The sequence below is a fragment of the Onychostoma macrolepis genome, chromosome 03 (assembly GCF_012432095.1).
Source record: "Onychostoma macrolepis isolate SWU-2019 chromosome 03, ASM1243209v1, whole genome shotgun sequence".
NCBI classification, from domain to species: domain Eukaryota; kingdom Metazoa; phylum Chordata; class Actinopteri; order Cypriniformes; family Cyprinidae; genus Onychostoma; species Onychostoma macrolepis.
In genome coordinates, this window is record NC_081157.1 from 23073898 (window position 1) to 23099424 (window position 25527).

General features: G+C 35.1%; 2 protein-coding genes across 3 annotated transcripts in view; one reads left to right on the forward strand and one right to left on the reverse strand.

Moving 5' to 3' along the window:
* Window positions 1–25527, forward strand: part of coro7 (coronin 7) — a 166194-nt gene that overhangs the window by 78435 nt on the left and 62232 nt on the right. The gene's annotated exons all lie outside the window — the stretch shown is intronic.
* The window catches only part of vasnb (vasorin b), a 32595-nt gene continuing 20355 nt past the window's right edge, over window positions 13288–25527 (reverse strand). Inside the window, exon 3 of the mRNA XM_058771633.1 lies at window positions 13288–18819. Coding sequence (XP_058627616.1) covers window positions 16776–18791 — 2016 coding nt within the window. The 5' untranslated portion in view covers window positions 18792–18819 and the 3' untranslated portion in view covers window positions 13288–16775. The remainder of the gene's footprint in view (window positions 18820–25527) is intronic.

Genomic DNA, 25527 nt, shown 5'->3' on the forward strand with positions numbered 1-25527 from the left:
ATTAAGACATCAGAACACTGCAGAAATTATATGTCTGTCATGACAACAGAGTTTTAGCATGGTAATGTATATTAATATGTTTGGTAGATCTGCTACACTGCTGCTGCGACGGAGCAAGTACACAGCATGCTGCTGTGAGTATGTAAGAAATACTGTTGCTGCAAATATAACACATATGAAATTACTCAGTAGTAGATCTATACAGGTGGAGCTGGGGAAGGTGGAGGGTTTCTGAAGTGTGCTGCAACTGCTACAGCAAGCATATCTGAATGTTAAGTAGCGAGCTCGTTGGTTCTGATACAAAAAGAACCAATCAGCTGCGCCATGTGAATAATCATGTGATTGAGTTAGAATCTACTGGCCTGCGCCATCTACAGTTCCATGACAGAAATGTGTATTTTGTTTTCAGTAAAAAATAAATATATATATATATAACTTAAAACAAGTTAAATTTACATGAGGCAACTCTGCTTTTTTTAAGTTTTAGATTTCAATTAGGTAAAAACTGTTTGAAAAACAATGGAAAAAATTGACTATTGCAGTAAAACACTTTTAATCAAGATAGTCTGTATGAAAACAAGTCTTAATGTTGTTAATTCATACTGTTTAATGATTTTTAGATATTGTAACTAATTATTACAATTATTCTTAGTGAATCAGCAAAAGAATCATCAGAATACTGAAAAAATCCCTTTTAAAAAAGAATTGTCTTATTTACCATAAATATATAAAAATTAGGCAACAAAATGATCGTTAAAAACACTAATTTTACCTTTTTATATATATATATATATATATATATAACATTTTCTCAGAGATGATTGATTCTCTCTTTTTTTTCTTTTTTTTTATAATTATTTATTTAAAAATTGTGTTAAAATTATTTAATTAAATTTTTAATTGAATGTCATTCCACAACCTGTATTACATTCCATCTTTCTATGAAACAGTTTTTTGTTTTTTTTCCCTTCAAACAACAGAAATCAATGAGCTCCAGTGTTGTTTGGACACCAGTGTTCTTCAGAAAAAAGAAAAGGTGATAATGTTGGACTATAAATACTAGCATTGGTGGTCAGTCACTCTATCACACTCTTTCAGATTTGCTGGTGTGAGTGTTCCCCTTCACTAGGTGAGGAAGATGACTGACTGCATGGGGTTTGAAGAGTGTTTGACCTCTTAGTGTGTGTCTATCACACTTCACTAGCTCCTGCGTCACACATGAGTTCTTTACACACGCTCAGATAAAGACAGTAGCTTTAATTCACATCTGTCTTCAGAAATCAACAAACCAATTTTCTGTTGTACTGGATTCTGTTGTGTTTTGTTCGAAGTCCATCATCCCGCAAGCGCACATTATGTCTGAGCTTTCTCCTCACTCCTGTTCAGCGGGTTTCAGTCATGCTTTAGGTCTCCCAGAACATCTCATGCATCTTTACTGTCTTTGAGTTTATTCTTCAAACCAGTTTTGTTATAGGTTGATTGGTTAGTGATATTTCTATCTAGCGGCTTTTTCATGTTTAATTAATTTGTGTCCGTTTATAATAAATAGTTATTTATTATTTGAATATTATTATTTTCATTTTTATTTATTTATATATTATTATTAATTTTATTATAATTATTCATTTATATATTAAACATTTATTATTTATATATATTATTTTATTTTATTTATTTATGTATTAATAACTTAATTATTATTGTTCATTACATATAAATCCAATTAAAAATAGATATTTGTTATTAAATGTCATTCCAGTGTACTGTACTGTATACTTCAGTTTGCTCCAGTAATGTTAGGTTTTATTTTAGTTTCAGTAGGTTTTTGTTAGGGACGATTCATTTGTCTGGCTGTACTTTCTGAGAAACCAAAGGGTTTTTTTGACAGTTCGGTTTGACGTGTTAATCTGTCTTCCAGCAGCAGCGATTTGCTGAGATTGGCGCTCATTGGCGTCTATTTTTGCTCTGACGCTCCTTTACCTCGTTTGTGAATGTTGGTCTTCCTCTGGGACTTTTCCCTGTACATAACGCTCTTCTTGTGTGCGAGCAGGCGGTGAAACCACAGCCTCCTGAAGCCCACCGGAGCAAAACGGCCCCTCGATTTGAGTGCGATGGAAAACGAGCCTAAAAAGAAAGGCTTCTTCTTAAAGCGGCAGAGAAACCACGCACACGCACCAACACGACACGCATCTCAACCCGTACTTCACAAACCACCTTTCTGGAAGCGACCCCGAATAAATAGACACCTATCCATGCGAGCGAGGACGGGAAATGAAAAAAGGAGCTGGCAGCGGCCGCTCCAGTGTTGACCTTTCTGCGGTTCATTTTAAATTACATCTCTTCAGAGGTAAAAATGCTGTGGCGTGGAGCAGAGTTTCCCCAGCCCTCCTCTCTCTCTCAGGAGATGGATTTAGAAGATGTTGTGGTCGAGCGTCCGTGAGCCCGTGAGACGAGGGGCATTAGGGCTGATCTGCATTTTCCACTGGGGAGTGGATCGGCGTCAGGCTGCGAGTGGACACTGGTATTTGTGTAGCGCAGTGCTGCGTTTGGCGGGTTTATTACAGAGAGAGCAGACGCTCTGAACCGCACACTCATGAGCCAGGCCGTGCTGTGGGCTGGTGGAGCGCACGGCCTTGAGCTCGTGAACAAAAACCCTCTTAACGCTGGATAGTGGTTGCCATTTTTGGCCGTTTTGCCCTGTTTAGACATGGAGATGTTTGAGAGAGGACTGCTCAGTGTGTGCTGGATGCAAGGACGCACTGCAGAAATGAGTTTTATGAGTTTTAATTAGACATAAGATACATTTGCTGGAGAAGCAGCAGTGCATTAGATATCAAGAATTGTTTTCATAGATTGTATCTTGAATTTGAATGGATTTTAACTCATTGCAGATTGTTTTTCTCTTATTTTTTTGGCTTGATTTGCAAAATAATTTTCAAAATACAACTGCATTGCTTTCATTTTTGTGATTTAAAATAAATATTTTGTCATTGACAATGTCTTAAAAATAGTGTTGAAATATTGTCTTGTTCTAGTGAACCAAGTATCTGTATTTTGTCTCATCTCATGAGCTAAATGTATTGTCACATCCCTAGTGTCGATAAGCAGTGAAATAGCTCATAATTTTCCACGTGTGTGATATAGCTTTCGTTCTTGAGGTCAATCATATATTCATTAAAAAAGAAAATCAGTTTGAATAAGGAAAGCGATAACTTTGCCATAGTATCCTTTTTAAATGTTAAAGTTGTCACAGCCATTTCATGCTTTGCATGTGCTGCACTTCAGTTGTACCATTTTGTTTTATTAGTTTATTTATTACAATTTGAAAGATAATAATGATATTGTTTGAAACGATAACAATATGAGGAGATACCCCCTGACAATGTAAAGTGTAAAAATGCTTTGAGTGCTAGAAAAGCGCTATATACATGTAAATGTAATGAATTATTATTATTATAAGTGAGATCTCTGGAATTTCATTTTGCTGTATCTGTACGAACCCTGATACATAAATTCAGTGTGTCTGTAATGAATATGTAACTAAAACTATATATAAAATATTATACAAAAATAATTCCAAAAATATTATTATTATTTGGTGACCAAAATGTATCATCTTTATACAGTAAATAGAGCAGAGTATGAATTCTGTCATTATTTTGTTGCTCTCATTTAATTCTAAAGCTGTTTGTTTCTCCATTTAACACAAAAGACATTTTAAAGAAACAAATGACTATTTTCCATACGACAGTTCATGCAACAGTGACTGTAGCTATCAAGCGCTTTAAAAAAGCATCATATCAGTAGTCCATATGACTCATGTGCTACAGTAGAGTCAGAAGTCATATGATAGCTTTGCGTGAGGAAACTAAAACATAAGTTCACTCACTGTATTTATACACTGACAGTCTTCCTAAACTGTCACAGCTCATTCACAGTTGTGTACTGTACAAATTAAAAAATGGCCGGTTTTGATGCAATTGATGCCAAAACTGCATTGGTTTTCTCATGTGCTGTAAGCAAGCACGACGTGTCAGTTCAGATTTGCAAATGGAGAATGAGATTTGAGCACAGACAATTCATCTGCTCCTCACACAAAGCTATCGTATGACCTCAGAACACTTTAAATATATATCGTTGTGTGGAAATGAGCTTTGTAAAGATTATTCCTTTTGTGCTTCATGGAAAAAATATCAACATACGGGTTTGGAACGAGACGAGGATGAGTGAAACGTCCATTTGAGTGCACTTTAACTTAATTTAGTTCATTTTTGCCTCATTTTTAGCATTTGTTTTCTTCTTTCTCCTCCTTTTCCCCATCAGTGTCATTCTTGTGCTCGTGTTTGATGGATCTGCTGGTTTAAACTGCTTCTTAATTGCCCTGACAACATCTCATAAAGCTTATGTGCTTCCTGAGCTGCCATTCAGGCTCTCAGTGTGAATCAGACTCGGACAGCATGTCAATGTCCAGACTCTTCCTGCAATTAAAGTCCAGCTCATGCGTCTCTCTGAATAACTACCTGCTCTGTGACTGCATGTGAGCGTCTGTTTGTAGAAGCGCTCGCCGAGGTCACGGCGGTCAGAGGTCATGTCTCCTCCTGGCTCACGTATATAAGACGCTCTTTATGAGCAGTGCAGCGTGGGAGGGCCGTGCGTTTGTTGAGTTTGGGATTTAACTAGATTTGATGTTACGGCCCACCCAAGCATGTGTTAGTGGAGTTAGTTCAACTTCATTTCACTCGAAATGAGCAAATCTTAGATGATCCTTTTAACTGTTATGAAGAATTGTGTGCTTCAGAAGAAATATGGGCGATACTTCAATGGTCACTGATACTGAACATCTGTCGTCTGATTCCTGAACAAATGACTCTTATGAACTGGTTCTTTTTAGTGAATCAGAAATATGCAGAGTGACCAGTGAAGTCTGAATCTTTAAGAAGTGATTCCTATGAACAGGTTCTGTTTAGTGAATCAAAACACACTCTAGTCTAGGACTTTTTTTCAGGCATGAATTTAAATCCAATAATTTGGCCTTGGCCATATATTTAACACATTTGTTTTACCAAATGTGGTAACACATTTAATTGATTTTCGAGTGAGTAACTACACTGATTTAAATTTGTAAGCTGGATGTGTTTGGTTCACTAAAAAGGAAAATCAAAGAAAATAAATTCTTAAGTGTCATTTGTTTGAAAGTCAGGCTACGCAGTACGCACTATGTTTTTGATTCTGAAGAATTTTTGATTTTGATTGAGAAGAATCAGCTCATAAGAGTTGTTTAGGAAATACAGAAATACACAATAAAGCACTATATAAATGCATCATTCATTCATTCATTCATTCATAAGAGTCATTTGTTTGAGAGTCAGACTATACATTGTTTTGATTCGTTAAAAAGAACCAGTTCACAAGAATCATTCTTCCGGGAATTGAACTACACAGGTTGTGCTATAGTTTTTGAATCATTAAAAAGAACCAGATCATAAGAGTCATTTGTTTCTTCTCAGTCTACTCTGATTGAGGTGTACGTTTTTGATTCCCTAAAAAGAACCATTAGATTCATTAGTTTGGGAATCGGACTACACTGTTTGTGCTGCATGGTCTTCTTGATCCACTTAAAAGAATCAGTTCATAAGAGTCATTTGTTTAGGAATTAAACTTCACTAGTTGCACTGTACAGTATGTTTTTGATTCAATAAAAAGAACCAGATCATAAGACTCATTCATTTCTGAATCTACTGAACTAAACTGTTTGCACGGTCTGTTTTTGATTCAACGAAAGGAACCGGCTCATAAAAATCATTTGTGGAATTGGGCTATACTGGTTGTGCTGCATGGTCTTGATCCTCTAAAAAGAACCAGCTCATAAGAGTCATTTGTTCAGGACTTGAACCTCACTGGTTGCATGGTTCAGTATGTTTTTGATTTACTAAAAAGAACCAGTTCATAAGACTCATTCACTTCTGAAACTGCTTTACTACTTGGTTGACTACACTACACATCTTTTTGTGTTCGGTTCCGGTTCTAGTGTTGTTTTTAAGAATGGGACTGGTTCTCAGTTCTCAACCCTGATGATTTTACAAGCTTCCTGGATGTTTTTGTATTTTCAGCTTTGACACACAAGAAAAGAGCCCTTTAGGTGAAGGCAGTAGAAACGTGAAGAACAGACCTATTGTAATTCCCTGGGTGAGTCCAGTCTTGAGCGTAGGTGACCAAAGATGTGTTTGTGTTGCTGTCAAACTAGTGTCTGTGTGGTCCGACACAGCTGCTTCTGAATCCCACTCAGGCTTTGTCTGCGAAGGACAGTGAAGCACGAATACACACACACACACACACACAAGATATTGTTCTTTCATGAGCAGAAGCGATGGCTGCAGGCTGTGTTTTTGGGCCGTGTTCCTACTGTCACGCTCTGAGCCCCTCTAGCAGCACTGCTTTATGAGGCCTGTGTTTGCACTTCCACACTGTGTGTATGTGTGTGTGTGTGTGTGTGTTCCTCAAGTCACCCGCAGTGCAAAAATGTGTGTCCTCTGGCTTCTTGTTGTAATTCAAGGTAGGCAGCAGCGTTGAGTTCACATCCTCTTGCCCTTCACAGCGTTTCTTTGTCTATTAATTTTTCACTATGAGACTAGAACTGGCAGAAGCTGGCATTTGGTAATGAACTAGCCATGCAAAAAAACGCACAAGGACACACTGTACAACAGAAATGAACCGCCTGTTCGTATAACAGTTGATTTAATACAAAGAAATGACTGTAAAATAAACTTTATTTGCAATAAGTACTGCAATATTATTATTCAGATTTAATGGGAATACTGTGCTATAAGTTAAAATTTGTTAGCATTAGTTAATGACATCATACAATGTTTTAAAATTATTTATTGATCTAGGGTAATATTAATTTTATCAATTAACATTTACATTAATTTATGTATTTGGAAAGTATACACATTTAATTAAAAAATCTTCAAATTAAATGGTTAAAATAAATACATTATTTATATATATATATATATATATATATATGTATATATGTAAATATATATATATGTGTGTATTTATATATATATATAAATGTGTGTGTGTGTATATATATATATATATATATATATATATATATATATATATATATATATATATATATATATATATATATATATATATATATATATATATATATATATATATATATATATATATATATATATATATATATATATATATATATATATATATATATATATATATATATATATATATATATATATATATATATATATATATATATATATATATATATATATATATATATATATATATATATATATATATATATATATATATATATATATATATTAAAACTAAATATTAATTGAATAACATTTATATATATATATATATATATATTTATTAATCACAGATTTATTTATCTTGGTTAATGTTCATTTATCAAGTAATAGTTACATGTATTTATGCATTTAATAAATGTATACATTTGATGAATTTAAATAATAATGTTAAAATTAAATAGTTAAAATAATAATAAATAATAAATATATATATATATATATATATATATATATATATATATATATATATATATATATATATAAAAATTTAAATTGCATGTTTAGATATATTTAAAAATATAGAAATGTTAACCATTTTAACGAAAATACTACTACTAACAATAATCAGTAATTATCTTTTTAATATTCTAATACATAACTAAGTGATTTAATGATTTATTAGTCATGTATTTATTGATCTAGGTTAATGATAATTTATCAATTAACATTTACATTTATTTATTTTATAACTGCATTTTTATTTATTTTTTAATGTAAATTTAATGACTTAATTATGATAATAACAATTTATTTTTATTAGTTAATGCATTTGGTATTTGGTACTTCAAACAACATTTTTACAGCATTTACTGATCTAGGTTAATGTTAATTTATCAATTATTTTTGTTTATATTTACTATTTATATAATTATTTTATAACAATTAAATTTCTTTATTTATTAAATATATAAATAAATGTAATGCATTTAAATAATAATCTAGGTTGATCTAGGTTCTTGTTAATGTATCAATTAAAATTTATATTTACTATTTATATATTTATTTTTTAATTGCATGTATTTTTTTTTAAATTTGATTAATATATAAATCTATAATATAATATATAATATATAAATAATATATAAATAATTGTATGTGGTTTTGTTCTGGAGGTTCTTTGTTCTTTCTCTGCTCTTAGGTGAAGGTAGAGGCAATTAGCTGATGTTTAGACTTCTGGTCTGCCAAGACCACATTCCTCACCCAAAACCGAAGCAGGCCAGAAGACGTCTGTGAGTGTGGCGCGTGAATCAGCTCTCGGCGCGGTCGGCTCTGTTGATGTAGGTCCAGGTCATTAGGTTGCAAGACGTTCTAAACATTGACTAATGCGCTTGTGTCATTTGTTTTCAGTTCAACTTCGTGAGCTCACACTTGCTTCATCTCGCCTGGCACTGATTTGTGTCGAAACCTCGTCGAAGCTGTGAGATAATGCCGATGCAGATGTGTGAAAAATTCAGCTCTTGTATTTCACTGCCTGTCTTTATTCTAGGTCACGTTCTGCTGGCTGACGGTGCATTGAAGGCTCTCCGTTTTGGGCCAAACACGTAACCAAATTGAGAACGAATGTCTGATAACAAAAAGCAGGCTTTCCCACGCTAACATGAACATGCGTTTGCACAAGCTGCGGTCCTCCAGGTGAGAGTGCTGAGTTTTGGGTTTTAGACGGGCTACGCCTGGAGCTGGCAGCAGTGCTGAGCTTTATTACGTGTGGGCCGTTAATGCTTTTATTCCTTAAGTCACAGCACCTTTTCCAGCAGTACTTTGCTCTGTATCCTGACAACAAACACCCACAGATCGCTTTCAAATCATCCTTTATAGTGTGTGGAAGATGTTAGACGGGTGTTAGTGATTTAGAGCAGCTGTGTAGTTCAGCAGAACTGTTCTAGTCATCATTGACCCCGACTATCACTGGAATTAATGTCCGTCTCAGCTCATTCAGCCTCTGGTGATCCGGTTTCAGGTGATCCGGTTTCAGGTGATCCGAATTCAAGTGATCCGGTTTCAGGTGATCCGGTTTCAGGTGATCCGTTTCAGGTGGTCCGGTTTCAGGTGATCTGGTTTCTGATTATCCGGTTTCAGGTGATCCGAATTCATGTGATCCAGGTTACATTCACACTGCAGGCAAATGTGGGCCAAATCTGATTTTTTTGCTCACATGTGACTCAGATCTGTTTTTGTCATGACAGCGTGAACAGTACAAACCACATGGAATCTGATCTTTTCAATTCCGATTTGTGCCACTAAATCTGATACTGGTCAGTTGTTTTGCAATGCGACCGCAGTGTGAACAGTCATGTTGGATTTCATGCGATTTTAAAAACACTCTAGATCGACATTCATTACAATTCCGCGCTGACGGGAGACACTTCAAAGATTTTACATGCCCGAAGTTACCAAGACAGTTGTGAAAGGTAATCAGTGGAAGTGTGATGTGTTGGAACTCATAAGTATTACAGTGACAACTCTATATACAACAACCCTGTACATTACGAGTAAATCACTCGCATATTCAACTAAATCTTCACCCTGGGCGACTAAATGATGTCTAATATTAGCCACTGGCTAATAAATTCTCGATTTTACTCGCCAGTGTGTGAGTTGGAGGCTAAGTATAAGTTTAGCACTGATACATTTTTACTCACCGAACACACTGACTGAGCACTTCAGAGTTTCTCTCTCGAGCGTTCTGTGCTATTTTTCAGATCATCTGAATGGATGCGCAGCAGCGCACCTGTATTTGACGTAACGTAAACTGTGTGAAGGCGCACAACTCCCCGTCGCTTTGCGTTTTATTTCCTCACACGCAAAGAGAGAGAGCGAGAGAGTCTTATATACCATGCAAAATTGGTGCGCTACATGTAAACGATATTCTTTGCTGTATTTTCCTGTCAAAATAACGGAGTGCCTTTGGAATTCTTCAGATTTTAAGAACTGCCAGGTTCTCCGGTAGTAGGCGGAACTAATGCACAAACGGCAATCTCATTGGCTTGCGCTCAACTATTATCGTCCCTGTTTTAATTTCAGCAAATCATTTAGAGCGAATGCAGACAACGTGATTAATATTCATGAACCCAGCAGCTCATTAATCCTTAGTGCGATTTATATTGTTATTAGTAGAATTCATAGTATGGTTATTATCTTATCAATATTATTGATAGTTTTTTCCCATTTTTTTTTATTTTTTATAGAAACACTGAATGACCAAAACAGCACCACCATTACTAATATGCTAGTATTATGACTAATATTCATACATGGTTACCAAGTTTTAATTCTAATTGCTGAAGTTATATCTTTAAATAATACTTGATTATCCTAATATATTTATAATGCTTGACTGACAGATGTTAAGAGTGTACTTTTAGATATAAACATTTTACAATGTTTGGAAAATGGCACAGCTTTTTAAATATCTAAAAGTACATATGTCAGTCAAGCATTATAAATATATTAGGATAATCAAGTATTATTTAAAAATATAACTTCAGCAATTAGAATTAAGGGTTGTACAAGCAAAATATGAAATCATAAATGTTTCAGCTCTGCTCTCTGTTATCACATCCTTGTCTTTATTTTTCAAATTGCCTGTGCATAATTTTGCAATTGTTAGTATCACTAACAATGACCAACTATTTTTACAGCATTTATTGATCTAGATTAACTTATAAGTGTACATTTATTTGTTTTTATTTAGCTAGTTTATTACTTAAACATTTATATATTTAATAAATATTTACACTAATATAATTTATTTAACAAATAATAGTAATATTTCTAAATTAATTTAATTAATTAATTAATATTAAATGTATGTAATAAAGTTAATTCACATTTGTCTATTCATATCTATTAACATTTACAGTTATTTATATATGCATTTATTTGTGTATTTATATATTTATTGATAGAAATTATTATATTTTCATTATTAATAAACACATTAAGTGAATAATTAACGATTTAATTGTTCATAATAATACAGCTGCTTATAATTTAAGCAAAAATGTTTTTAATGTATTAGTATATTAAAAAATTAACAATAACCAATATTATTAAATGCTGTAAAAGTAGTGTTCATTGTTAGTTCATGATACGTAATACATTAACTAACTAATTTTAACCTTATTGTAAAGCTTTACCAATTTAATTGTTCTCTCTTTTAAGGAAATGGTCAAAATGTCAGAGAATTAACTAAATTAAAATAGTATAAATTGATTGGACACTTATGATAAAATTGAATAAAACCATAAAGCACTGAATAAAAAAAAAAAGGCTTTAGAGGAAAACTGATCTGGAAGTTGGGAAAGCCTGTTCATATAGACTTTGTGGAACAGTTTTGGTGTAATAGACATCAACATGTGTAGTGACACGATGAGATGGATGTTAATACCAGGTATAACAGGTCAATGATTTCTCTATTTGATGCATAAAATTATTGGCCAACACTCAAACACTAAAATTATTGGAGCACGCTTGTAAAATTGTTAATTCGGAGGCTGGAAGCCTTTGTCTGCTAAGTGGACATCCCTCCAGAAGCGTCTCCGGGATCCAGCACCTCTGAGGTTTGAGCATTAGTATCCCAGCTTGTTTTCCTCTCATGCCTTTATTCCTCTCCATTGTTCAGTGAAATCCCCCTCCATCCTTCTCTTTCACATTTGTGGTTCATAATATCCACAGGCCTCATGCGGAGCTCAGTGTTCACTGCATTCTTCTGTCATTATTCTTTCATTTTCTCTATTTTTCTTCATCATTCCAGTCTTCCCAGTCCCCATGTTCTCTATCTGCGTTGCTAGCGTCAGCATTCCTGTGGTCCGTGGCCCCGGGGCCGGATTCAAAGCCTGCGAGAGGACAATCTGTACAACTCAAGGGTCTTTCAGAGTCTATGCAGGGTGTATTTATGGGGGAAAATGTCTTTATTTGAGAGACGTCTCTATTTTGATATCTTCAGAACAGCTTGAACTGCTGATGAACTGGCCTGTGTGGTTTTGCGGCAGGAAATCTGATAAGAGCAAAGGCAAAATCTCCTCCATGAATCTCCTCCAGTGTAACCGTGAGTCATGTGATGTGGTGGGATGTTGATGGTCTGTTTTCCCGCTACTGTATCACACACATCAAACAACAGCCTCAGGTCACAAAGGACAGAATAGGTAGTGATAGATTGATGTTTTCCCTTTCTTTGAGGCCAAACTCCAAGCCTGTTAGCAGTGAATGGGTTCTTTTTTTTTTTTTTAACAAATGGTGTGTGTGTTGTATAGGTGGTTTTCGCTTCTGTTTTATGCAAAATTACTCACAAGCTAGTACATATAGTCATTAAAACAAGATATATTCTTATAAAACTTGAGCTATTTTGCATTAAACTAAGTGGTACTCTGCATAAAGCTTGATTCCGTATTTATGAAGCTGCTTTGAACAGTTTTCAGTTAGTAGAGTTTGCGTTCACATAGTTGCATGTATGTTTTAGTATTTTCAGTCTCTGATTAACTTTGCTTATTTTTGTTTAGTAATGAGATTCATTTTTCTTTACTTGAAATCGAAAAGCTAAATTAAAATGTAAATATTAGATGGAAAAACTAACAACTAACTTAAAGTACTAAATACAACTAAAACTGAAATAAAAATAAAGCTAAATAGTAATATTGCAAAAACATCTAAAACTAATGGCAATAACAAATAAAAAGTTTAATATCAAGTACTAATATTAATAAAACTAAAGCTAAATTAAAAATGAAAGCTAAATGGAAATATTGCAAAAAATATATAAATAGCAATAAAACTAATGGCAATAACTGAAATAAAATGTTTAATTTGAATTACTGAAATAATACAATTAAAGGTGAAATAACATAAAACTAAATATAAATATTACAAAAATAAATAAATAAAATAACTCAAACCAGTGGCAATAACTGAAAATAAGTTAAATTTAAAGAACCAAAATTTAAAAAGCTGAAAAAAAAAAAAAATATATATATATATATATATATATATATATATATATATATATATATATATATATATATATATATATATATTATTTATTAATATATATATATTATGATCTTTACTTAATATCCTAATGATTTTGGCATAAAATAAAAATTGATAAAACTTCAAAATAATATATATATATATAAGTTTTATATATTATATATATATAATGTTCCATGAAGATATTTTGTAAATTTCTTACCGTAAATGTATCAAAACTTAGCTTAATTTTTGATTAGTAATATGCATTGCTAAGAACTTCATTTGGACAACTTTAAAGGCGATTTTCTCAATATTTAGATTTTTTTGCATCCTCCAGATTCCAGATTTTCAAATAGTTGTATCTCGGCCAAATATTGTCCGATCATAACAAACCATACATCAATGGAAAGCTTATTTTTCAGATTTCAGATGATGTATAAATCTCAATTTCGAAAAAATTTACACTTAAGACTGGTTTTGTGGTCCAGGGTCACATATTGTTATCTGTTTTTTATTTATTCCAATATTTAATTTTTCCTGCCTATTTTACAATTTTCTGTTGCATCCCAAAACAGTTAGATGGTTAGCAGGTTAGATCATTCCTTTACTAAACTTATTTTTCATAATTCAGTTTAAGTCTTTTTTAAAGCAAATTTTAAAAGCTATATTTATCTGTCCTAATGCACATTATAATGTAATCATGTCTACATTCTTAAGGTGGCATGCAATCTTTTCATTTGAGTTTTTATTGCTTTTTTAAATTTTCTCCTAAGTAATATATAGGCTACAGTATTTTTGTGGTTACAGGATAAAAAATAATGTTGGGCTTATTGCTTATATACGGCCAGAATATCAATATAACTGTATCCCATCTATCTGACTGAGGTTCATGCTCATGTTTGTACCTGTAGGTTTGCTGTAACATTAAAGCATCTATGGCAAGAATGAGGCATAAACCAGGACAAAAATGTGTCTTTTCATAAGACACACAGCCCTGTGTTAAGGCCTGGCGTCATCACTCAAGAACTGAGTTTGGAAACGAAACCTCTGCAGCTTGACTTAAAAAAAAAAAAAAAAAAGGAGCAGAACAATATTTACTCAGCAGTAATTTTCTGTGGAATTTTTGGAAGATAATTTGAAAAAGTCAGCTCGGGTGTCTACAATAGGCCCTTTGAGCCGCTCAGTTTGAGTCTGGCTTTGGAGCGCGGCCAGAGGACCAGCTCTCTTAAAATCACAGAATAAAGGAGGCCTTTTATTGAAAAGCTGGAAAGCAGACGCACACACACACACACACACACACACACGCCTGCCTGTTTCTCCCGTGACTGACGTGTGCTTGTATGCTTTCTGGCCAAATTTGCCTCCATCTGATGCCCTGGCTGTTGTTCTCTCGCTGTGTGAGAGTTTTTGTTGTTTTTAATTGTTTGACATGATTGCGCTCATTACAAATGGAAATGCTATTAGTTCTGGACAGCGGTGGGCTGTTTTATGTGTTTGTGTTGTTAAACGGGTTTAATATACAACAGATTGCAGCTGGATGCTTGCAGAAAAGCAGACTTTGGAGGCGGTGCGAGCGTTTGTTGCAAACCCATCCAAATGTACCTGTAAAACAGGTGGGTGGTCAGTCTAAGGATTTGCGTATTAACAAACAATGCTCATTAGCTTCAGTCCAGTGACGTAAATGGAGGCCAAACGGCACCTATTGGTTTTGGCGATCATTTGTTTTTAATAAAATTGTTTACCTCAAGCTTTCTCCATAAAGGGAAAATCTATTACCTTTCCCTGGCACTCAAATTCTAAAATTCCTCATAAAAGTTTGCTTTGGGTGGCGTGCTTGCAGATGGTGTTGAGGATGCTGGTGCTCTCTTTCTGTGTGCAAACTCCTCTGGAGAGAGAAAAAAACATTTGTTTTTGTCTATTAAATCTTTTTACCAAAAACAAATTAAATGCCTTCAACGTCAGTTAATCTAATTGACTCTGCTGTTAATCAGACCAGCTAGCTTGAGCGAGAAAAAAGGATATGAAACTGTAGTTTAATTATTATTTTTTTATTTTCTTTGCAGCTTTTTGAAAATACATATCATACATATACACACGTCTCCATGTAGACAAAAAAAAAAAAGTATAAAAAGAGCTTCCCAAATTAAACAGGGAAAATTAAAGGCAGATCTTATCAAAAATATTCACAAATATTTTCAATGCTTCATACTGCTGAGATTTTTTTTTTTTTTTTTTCTCCAGTTTGGATATTCCAACAACAACAACAAAATATTTTCAATTGCAAATCCTCCTTTTAAGCAGAAGGTTTCAGATGCACTAAAACAATTTATTTTTTTAACTTTTTTTTTTTTTTTTGGAAACACCATTTGACAGGTTGTAGAACAAGTGCTAAAATAGTAACACATTTCCTCACAGAGGTAAATCAGCACAGCTTCCCACTGTCTCTTCTGAGTTTGGCAGTTTTGGGTAAACTTAAAGATTCTTACATTTCTTAAATTTAACAGAGTCATCAATCACTGACTGGATTGTTATTAGGTTGTTTTATGCTCTTTCATTATATCTTGCAAGTGAATGGTAAATTCTGGATAGCTGGGAGTTGGAGTGTGTGTTTTTACACTGGTTTAAATATGGTAGACTGCTAATATTAAAAGCTATCCAAACACACGCTTTAGTGTTTTTGAACACGTAAACCTGTCTTAAGGCAAAATGGTGTTGACTGCAAGTGACTGGAAATATCTGTCAAGTAATGTAAATACTGCAAAATCTAATTTTGCAGAATGGTCTAGGAAACACCCCCTTTTTCAGTACATAAATAAATAATTTAAAAGATCCCACTGGTTTGTAGCTTTCAATGATATATTTCGAGCCTAATTTGTGTTTGCAACAGAGCATACTGTGTATAAATCTGCTTTTGAATCAGCCATCTTCCTGTTCAACCTTAGTTTAGTCTCTTTTTCTGAGGGCAAAGGGGGATAGTGGCTGCAACTTAGAGGAGAGATTTAGTTTCAAGTCTGGACAGACTTTCAACTGCTTAGACTGTCTGACATTTCCAAACTAAAGCCTTTGATTCACTTGGTGGTACAAGTAAATTTTAATCTCCAAAATTTTTAATCTTGTGTTTTGTCTGCTTTTTAAGTCACGAGATATGGGGGAAGAGCAGCCGCCTGGTAACAGTCACATATTTGAACAAAAACATTTACAAAAAGGGTACAAATATAAAACAAAGAAACAATGCGTATCAGTTAGACAAAGCATCATAAGAGTCAGCCTCGTAACTTAAGTCCATAATCTTCAATTACCCACTCACATGTAGGGTTTACGGTTCACAGTTAGTGCAGCTCCTAAGAGTTGCACACAGGTGCTACACATCAAAATTTAATCTACATTTTTTTTTTTCAGTTAGCCATATGTCCTTTGTAAAATTGGCAGCCATTTTAAAATGCACCAAAATCTGTGGTTGAAAGTTTGGCATGTAAAGTCTTTCATATGATAAAAGGCACTTAGGAGGATGTCATTTTGACAGAAATGCCCTTATAGGATATGCACCAGGAATCACCTAAATGCCACCGTCTCTTTACAAAGAACCTGGTGGCTGATCTCACTGTCCATGGTGGTACCTTGTAAGGCAGTATTGTTCATGCTTTAGCATGCAAGTAAGTCACAAACCTTTTGCAATTATCAGAAATATGAGGGTTTCAAACTGTTCTTGTTGTTGTTCGCAGTACAGTGATCCTGCATGAGGGGCACCTCGTAGTCCAAGCCACCTTTCTGTGTTGTTGACGGACAGGAGATAATCTCTTGCTTTTGGGGTAGTTCCCCATTTTCCAGACCCTCCAGCTCCAGCTGTGACGGATCACATTCTAAGTCCAGGTGTCCCTTTGATTTCTTTTTGTGCATGTAGCAAGCTACCCCAACAGCCACGGCTACTAGGACTAGCAGAAGGAGGATGGCGACTGCAGGGATGAGCATCGTAGTGAGCTTCGGATCCCCCAGTTGTGCTCCAGTGGGAGTTAGCTGCTGACTGATTGTCTGGGTTTCTATGCATAATCTGTCCACATCCCCAGGTTCATCCAACGGACTGGCACATACAGAATACGTAGAGTTTTGCTGAAGTCCACGGATTGTGTATTCCGGGTAACTAGGCGGAATGTTGAGTTGCTTGGCACGTTTATCCAGACCAGAAAGGTTCTTGTAAGTTAACTTTACGCCACGGATGTGGGGGCGCATATCAATGTACCGGTGAAGGTCTAAGAGTATTGAGGAGCTAGTTACCAATGTTGCTGTTATTTCAGGTTCTGGTACAGTAGGGTCCTCTGTATGGTCCTCATGGGCTTGTGGGTTTTCCTCTTTTTCACAGTATCTCCCCAATGTTCCTGGTAGACAAATGCACTCCAAACGTCCTTTGTTGTCCAGCCAACATGTTCCTCCATTTAGGCAGATATTGGGTGGGCAAAAGGTTGATCTTAGGTCAGGGTCGATAGTAGAACTTGAGGTGGGAGGTGGAGGGTCATTGCCGGATTCCGTAGAGGGGTTATCACTAGGTTTGGCAGGGAGGACTGCATGAGTGGTACTTGGTAAATTGGTGACCGGGGCAGGAGGTACAGTGGTCTTTACTGTCCGAGTCGTAACAGTTGTGGTAATCGGACATCCGAATTCTCGGTGCGAGAGCCTCTCCAGCACCTTACCGGAATTGAAAGGAGGAAAGTGGCAGCGTGTCTCTTCCGTCCTACCCAATTGAATTTGCTTGATTCGCAGCCAACTAGGAAACCAAGCCAGACTGCAGAGGCAGTTGAAAGGGTTTTCTGCAACGGTCAGTCTTTGTAAGTGAGGAAAGAGCTGGTTTAAGGTCTCCGGCAACCCTTGCAAGCTTAGATTGCTGATATCCAGCTCCTGTAGCTCTGAGAGTTTCTCAAAGTCCTCCCATTTCACAGGTCCCATGGGATTCCCAGCCAAATTCAGAGAAACCAAGCCCCTTGCCTCCCGCAGTACCCCTGGAAAAGTTGTTAACTGGTTGTTGGAGATGTCGAGCTCATGGAGGTTCTTGAAGCTTCCCAAGAGCTCCTCGTCCAGACTGCTAAGCCCCAGCCCACCCAGTTTCAGTGACTCCAACTTGGGTGTCTGGAGGTCATTTGGCCCTGGCGATGGGATGCTGTTGAACCGTAAGTCTAGCAGAAGCAGATGGGGCATTTTCAGAGCAGGCATTATTGTCAGTGTGTTACCTTGCAGCTTGAGCTCCAGCAGCTGCTGTAGGCCATCAAAAGCAGCAGGATGGATGCTCTCTATGAGGTTGCTGTAGAGATATAACCTCTCCAGATGCTCCAGTCCAGCAAAGCTGTCCTTGGATATGTGTACGATCTGGTTTGCCGACAGGTCCAGGTTGTGGAGAGAGGACAGGGGTTCAAACACATGATCTGGCAGTTCGCTCAACTTGTTCTGGCTTAGATCCAGCATCTCTAGGCTTTCCAACTCAAGAAAGTCCTCTTGGGAAAGGGACTCGATGCCGTTCTTGAACACATAGAGATTCTTAGTCGTTGTGGGTACTTCGCTGGGCATTTTAGTGTCTTTGCGGCTAAAGCAGAATATGGAGTCTTGGGCTTGGCAGGTACAGTCCTTCGGACAGGAGTTGGCCAATGCCAGGGACCACAAGTGTTGGTAGAAGAGGAGGGGCAGCAGTAGAGGGAGGCAGAGCTTCATGTTGCTGCCTACATTCACCCCTTCAAGCCTGCAGTGCAACAAGAAAACAAAGTAAACATTTGCACGATTAACTTCACATTGTTTTTTTTTTGGACTTTGAAACATTTAAACACACCTGTCTTGAACTTTGACTTTGAGTTTAGAAATGGCATAAATCAATGATCAAACCGTTAAAGTAAATTGTCAGCAGTTGGTAAAGTTACTATTTTGTTTCTAACTTCCTCTTAGCAAATTCAAGGCATACTGCAGTACATGCCATGGTGTTTGTTTCTCTGCTCCTCTGAGTCTATGAGGTCAGCCTTTTTATGTGGCCAAGTAAAAGGCTTGCTTAACACCAAGTGCTTTCAAAGGGTGATCAAAGGCGAGGTCTTTTGACATGGTTGTACTCAAACAATAGGTTGTGGTAGTGACGTACGGTCCTGCTGGAGCCTCATACTGGACTTAAAGGTGATGTTCACTTTATTTTTTTTTATCAAAAAATAGCATTTTATAATTTAATAATGGTATTTGATGTAATCTTTAGCAGATTTTGAAATGATACTCCATTTTTCATAATTTATGATGCTTAAATTAACATTTAAAACAACTGATTCGAGTTGGGTGACTTGGACTTGAACTGCAATTGTGAATGAACTTGGACTTTGACATTTTCTCGGACCCAACACTACAATTGATTGTAGTAGGGATGCACCGATACCACTTTTTCTAGTACTCGCCCGACACGATACTTTTATTTTTGGTACTTGTCGATACCGAGTACCGATACCGATATTTTCATTGCATTTGTAAATTTCTTAAATATTGGGTACAGAAACCAAAAAGAGTATGTATAATGTTAGTTGGTTAACTTAATTTATCAAATAGATACAGTCAAACCAAAATTTATTCAGACACCTTCAACATTTCTCACGTTATCACAGTTTATTCGCTGTAGTTTATGGTAGTAAAATATGACAAGAACTCAGAGTTAAACTGTGTCAGAACAAATTCAGCTCGATAATATATAACTTTGATAGAAAGGTATGTGATGGATTACAATCAACCAAAATTATTCAGACAGCTGTTAGTATGACCATATTTACACAACTATCAATACTTTGTCAGGCAACCCTTAGCCTTAATGACAGCCTGTAGTCTCCTGGGCATGCTGTCAAGCAGGAGCATGCAAACCTGAACTTCAGTTTTTTCCCCAGACTCGGTCTGAATAATTTTTGGTTCCAAATTTGTATCAATTTTATTGGTAGTCCACTGTATGAAGAATTTTTGGATATAATATGGTCACAGTTTACTTTTATTTTGCTATCCTCACTTACATAAATTAACTATAGTGTCCTTCACCCACTAGTAAAAAATATCAAGAATTATATTTGGTCTCTGAATAATTTTTGGTTTGACTGTATATCCTTCCATTATTTTCACACTTAATTATGCACATTAAAATGTATTTTACAAGTTTTTGTTACTTTCACTGTTACATGGTACATCATGTTTAATTCAATTGCATTAGAGCTGCTAAAATCACGCGTTTTGCTGTAATAATGCAGGGAACCACTCGTTATAAATCTCCTAACTGTGATATTTTCAGAAATAGAAGTCGCATTTTTCTTTGCTTTTCTTTCTAATGCAGAAACACTCATGAAGCAAGCAAAACATGCACATCGCGCGCACGTATTTGTACTGGTGCAGAATGAGAGGGACAGTACAGCCTAGCGCATTTCACACAGGCTGCTAGTTTCACTTTCGCCATTAAGTCATGTATGCTTAAGGTTGAAAATAAATTATTTATTTTATAGTGAATGCCCCTATAAATTGTCTTATATTTACGATTCAGTTTTAATCCAAGTGATGCATGCTATGTGAGCGAACATCAATAAAGATCACAGAAGTGCGCGCGCTCTCTCTCTCTCCCTCCCTCCCTACCGTTAAGTAACTTGTGCATTGTTTTGCTTACTTGTTTTTGACATATCCGACCGAACTACAAACGTTCCAGTGATGTCTGTGAGAAAAGTATATTCACTCGACAAGCTCGCGCATCTGCGCCGGCGCCCGCTCAATCCACTCAGCGCTTTGCTTTTCAGTTCGCGCACATCAGCTATAAAGGCATTAATACTGAATGTTTAACATTATTCATTGCATACATCTGCTTCGTAGACATCCTTAATCTCTAATAACTCCATTCTGCTGCATGTTGTCCTGTTTCTTTGTCTGAATATGGCACTTAAGACATGCTGTGAGGTATCGGGCATTTTAACGAGTACGAGTACAGGAGCTCGGTATCAGGCCCGATACCCAATATCGGTATCGGTGCATCCCTAGATTGTAGTTCTTAGTGTTTAATGTTTAATTTATTTTAAACAAAATTGAATAATATATGAATTAGTGCACCTCTAATTACAGCTGTTTGCTGGACATTTAGTTCTATCTTTGTTTTCAGCACACATACTGAGTCATTGTTGCACATTGTGGCCTTAGAGAAGCTTTTTGAGAGTGATTTGTACACTTTGTGTCTTTCTACAAACATTCAGTCATTTCATATTCATCAGTTTCATATTAAGATCAAGAGATGCACTGGTGTGCGCCAATAACAGTCAAAGTGTGTCTCAAATTTTACAAAGGTTTGACCTTGAACACCAAACACAGAGCTCATCAGATGAGCTCAGACACCTTTAGGGAGGAACTTGAGAGTCGGGGAGGAGAGTAAGAACAAGAAAGATAAAGAGCTATGAAGCCGGGAGACTGAAGTGAGCTGGGGAAACGGTTTATCATCTGCTGAGAGATCAGTAACTGCCGTATCTGGCCTTGAAAGGAGGGGTGGAGACGTTTCGTTCTCCCTCACGATTTTCCTTCTTCTATTTCTCTCCGGGACAGTGTGGGGGGTTTTATATTAGAAGTTCATGCTGAGGTGAAATTCCCTCACTCGGTTTTATTGGATAGTACAGAGAGATAGTAGGATCATTATGTTCCCTCCTGCTGCATTATTGAAGCATCACTCTCGTTGTCCTGCTGCTGATCCCTGTGTTGTTCTGCAGTTATTTACAATAGGAAATATCTCAGAATCAAGTTGGCTTTTTTTAGGCGTATTTTATTCTGTGTTGGCTGACAGAAATTTGCTAGTCGTCTTCTGAGGTCAGTGCAAGTTTCTAAAGATCTTTTAATAATATCTGGATATTTTTCTAAATTATATTTTAAGGTGCATTCGTGCCGACAGTGACTGGAAATCATCCATTTTTAACAAGAATGGGCTCTTAGATGTGACATGAACGACAGTGACCATTTGTAGTGATATTTTAGTATCATTCAGATACTATTATAGCATTTATTAATTAATTTTAATCATGTAATTTTGAATTAGCTTTTATTTTTTATTTTTCTCTTTAATGTAAAGTTTTAGACATTTTTAATAGTTTTTAATATTATTATATTATTACATTATTTCACCTTTATTTCCTAATTTAAATAAACAAATATAAATTAAGTGGTTTTAAATAGTTTCAGGGTCATTATAGCAAACTAAACCATAGTCAATTAAAACCAAAAAAAGTTTAATAAAAACCTTCAATTATGTCAGCTAGGTGCCAAGGCAACATTTTTTTAAATTCATTTAGTTTAACTTAATCTACTAAAATAACAAACTTAAAATTATACAAAAGAAAAAAACATATGGCCATATTAAAAAACAAACAAAAGCACTAATAAAAAGACCAAAAACACAACACAATTGCTCAAACAGAAAAAATGTGTGTGTGTATATGTATATGTATGTATATGTATATATGTATGTATGTATGTATATATGTATATATGTATGTATATATGTATGTATATGTATATGTATGTATGTATGTATATGTATATGTATATGTATATATATATATATATGTATATATATATATATATATATATATATATATTATAAACACTATAATAGTATCTCAAAAATAAAAAATGATTTTGTTAATCATTTATTTATTTATTTAATTTTACAGTGATACTATGGTACTATATATCTTTGTACATTTTCTTTGTTTTAACTGTGATACAAACACAAGACAACATGACTCCCCCAAACTTCACGATACCAGTTTGTATTTGTTGAGGAAACTGTAATCCTTACATCACCATGGTTTCTTAAGTTCAGCCAGAGAGAGAGATGATTTGCTTGTCTTTTGTCTTTTTTTCCCTCTGTCTAAAAAGCAGTGGAGCAGGTTTAGACATTCCTGCTGCTGCGTCCCATTGGCTTGCTGGCTGTGATGCAAGCGTCTGTCTTCTGACACTGGCTTTAGCTGACACTCAGTGCAAATAAAGCAGGAAAAAAAGCTCAGGCCCGCAGCCAAGCACACGCATACTTTTCTGAAACTAATCCTCGGTTTATTACGTGTGCGCTGCTTTGGTCTGTCTGCCTTTTTTTCTATTTAATGAAACTTTTTCTCGGCACAAAAGCAAAAAAATGTGTCTGAAATGTCAGTACTTGGAGGGAAGATCACATAAGGTTCAGAAGGGCAGAAAGATGGTGTTTTGTTATGTACGTTCACTGATATTGATTCTCTGGCGTGTTTTGGCACCATATACCTGTTGTTGTAGTAATAATCTCTAGCTGTGATCTATCTTGTTGGAATTGACAACATCTTACAACAGAGGGTGAGTGAAAGAGTAACACATGCACTGTTTCCTTCACCCACAGCTCTATTCAGCGATGCATGGCGCTTCACAGTCCGTGAGAGCTGATTAGTTGTTTTGCTGAAGGCAGTGATGGGAAAAAAACAAGCAGACCTTCCAGATAACCCGATAACAGGTGGATTGCAGTGCTTTATGGGCAGTTAATCATGAGGGGGTCAGAGGTCACCCCTGTCCCATGGTGTTTGGCTCTCAGAGTACCGTGGGAATGTCCTCAATTGAATTTGTGCGATATCAGAGGAGACCAAATAAATGAAGAAAGCAGAAATGTTTTTAGAAGTGCTATTGCTCATTTTTAGGGTTTATGATATTCATATGTATATTGTAATTTATTTTAAATGTTATTGATTTTATTATTATTATTATTAATAATATTTTACTTATTTATAATAATAATAATAATATAATTACTATAATATTTATTATAATATAACTTATATAAAATTGCATAATAATAATTATTATTATTATTGGTGGTAGTAGTATTATACAATTAATTATTTGAATTATAATTGATATTTTAAAATTATGTGCATTTTATTTTATAATATTATTTATTCTAATATAATTAACTTTATATATATTATATTTAATTAATATTATTAAATATATTATATATAATTTAAATAATATTATGATTAATTGATATTATTGTATAATTTTGTATTATTTTAATTATTATTATAATATTTATTATAATCTAATGAATACAATGTAATATTATTATTATTATTATTATACTATTTTTATATTTTATTTTAATTAAAAACATAATTACTGTTGTTTTTGTATTTGAAAAAAAATTATATTTAAAAAAACATTTATTTAAGTGTTATGTCAAGTTTTAAAGAACCAAGATAATGTTAAGAATCCAAACTAAGATAATGCCACTGAAGAAAATGACTGAGGCACTACTAAAAGATGAAAGGCTGGGTGTGTAAGTGATGAAAATAAGGCGTAAACCAGGGGAAGACTCACAGATAAGGCAGCTGAACATGCAGGGTGGTGTTTTCAAACATGAAGGGAAAGTCGATACAAGATACAAGAAAGAAAAACAGGGACTAAGGGATGAAAGAGGCTTTCTGTGATGGATTCGGAGGGCAAAGTCCACTTCCGTTTCTCTAGAGCACAAAGCCTTCAGAATGAAGCGTAGTGTTTCACAGCATCATCTGACATGTGAAGAGAGACCTGCTGGGTCTGATATAGGTGAAGCAGGATAATGAACAACCTCAGTCCTGAACTACAGAGATGCAGAGCTTGATAGAAAGATCAGTTTCACTCCGTCTTTTCTAATTATGCTATCATGATGAATTGCAATTTGTTCAATGTAGTTGCTGATACTCAATCCTAGTAATATTTAGTTTGACTTTTAACTCATTTTTTAAAAGGATAGTTTAACTGTAGTTTAACTTATGAAGCAGCAGTGGCTCTGAAGGGAAGCATCTGTGGAAAGATGAGGCTCGACGCAGGCCAGGTATGAAGATAAAGCTGTTGCTGATGTTTATCCTAGTGTGCATCGATCCAAAGCATCAGAAGAAGTGATCTAGTCAGCCGGCAGACGCATGCAGTGGGAGTTGAGTCTGATCTCTGATAAAGCCCCGTCCTGCACACAGATTCTCCAGTGGCTGCGTCTTATCAAGTAGCGGATGAGAAAACGCCTCTGAGTCGCTCTCCTGCTGTGTGCCGGAGACCAACATTACAGCCAACTATCAGCTCTACATCACGCTCTACGCATCCTGCCCACTTACTATTTGTTTAAACATTTTTAGGATGTGAATTTGAGAGGATCTCTTTTTGAGAAGATCAGATGGTTTGGAATAATTTAAAAATTTTAATCGTTTTTAAAGAAGTCTCTTCTGCTCACCAAGGCTGCATTTATTTGATCTAAAATAGAGTAAAACTAAAAATATTATGAAATATTTTTACAATTTAAAAGAACTGTTTTCTATTTAATATATTTTAAGATTTAATTGATTCCTGTGATGCAAAGCTGAATTTTCAGCATCATTACTCCAGTCTTCAGTGTCACATGATCAGACATTGATAATAAAAAAAAAAAACA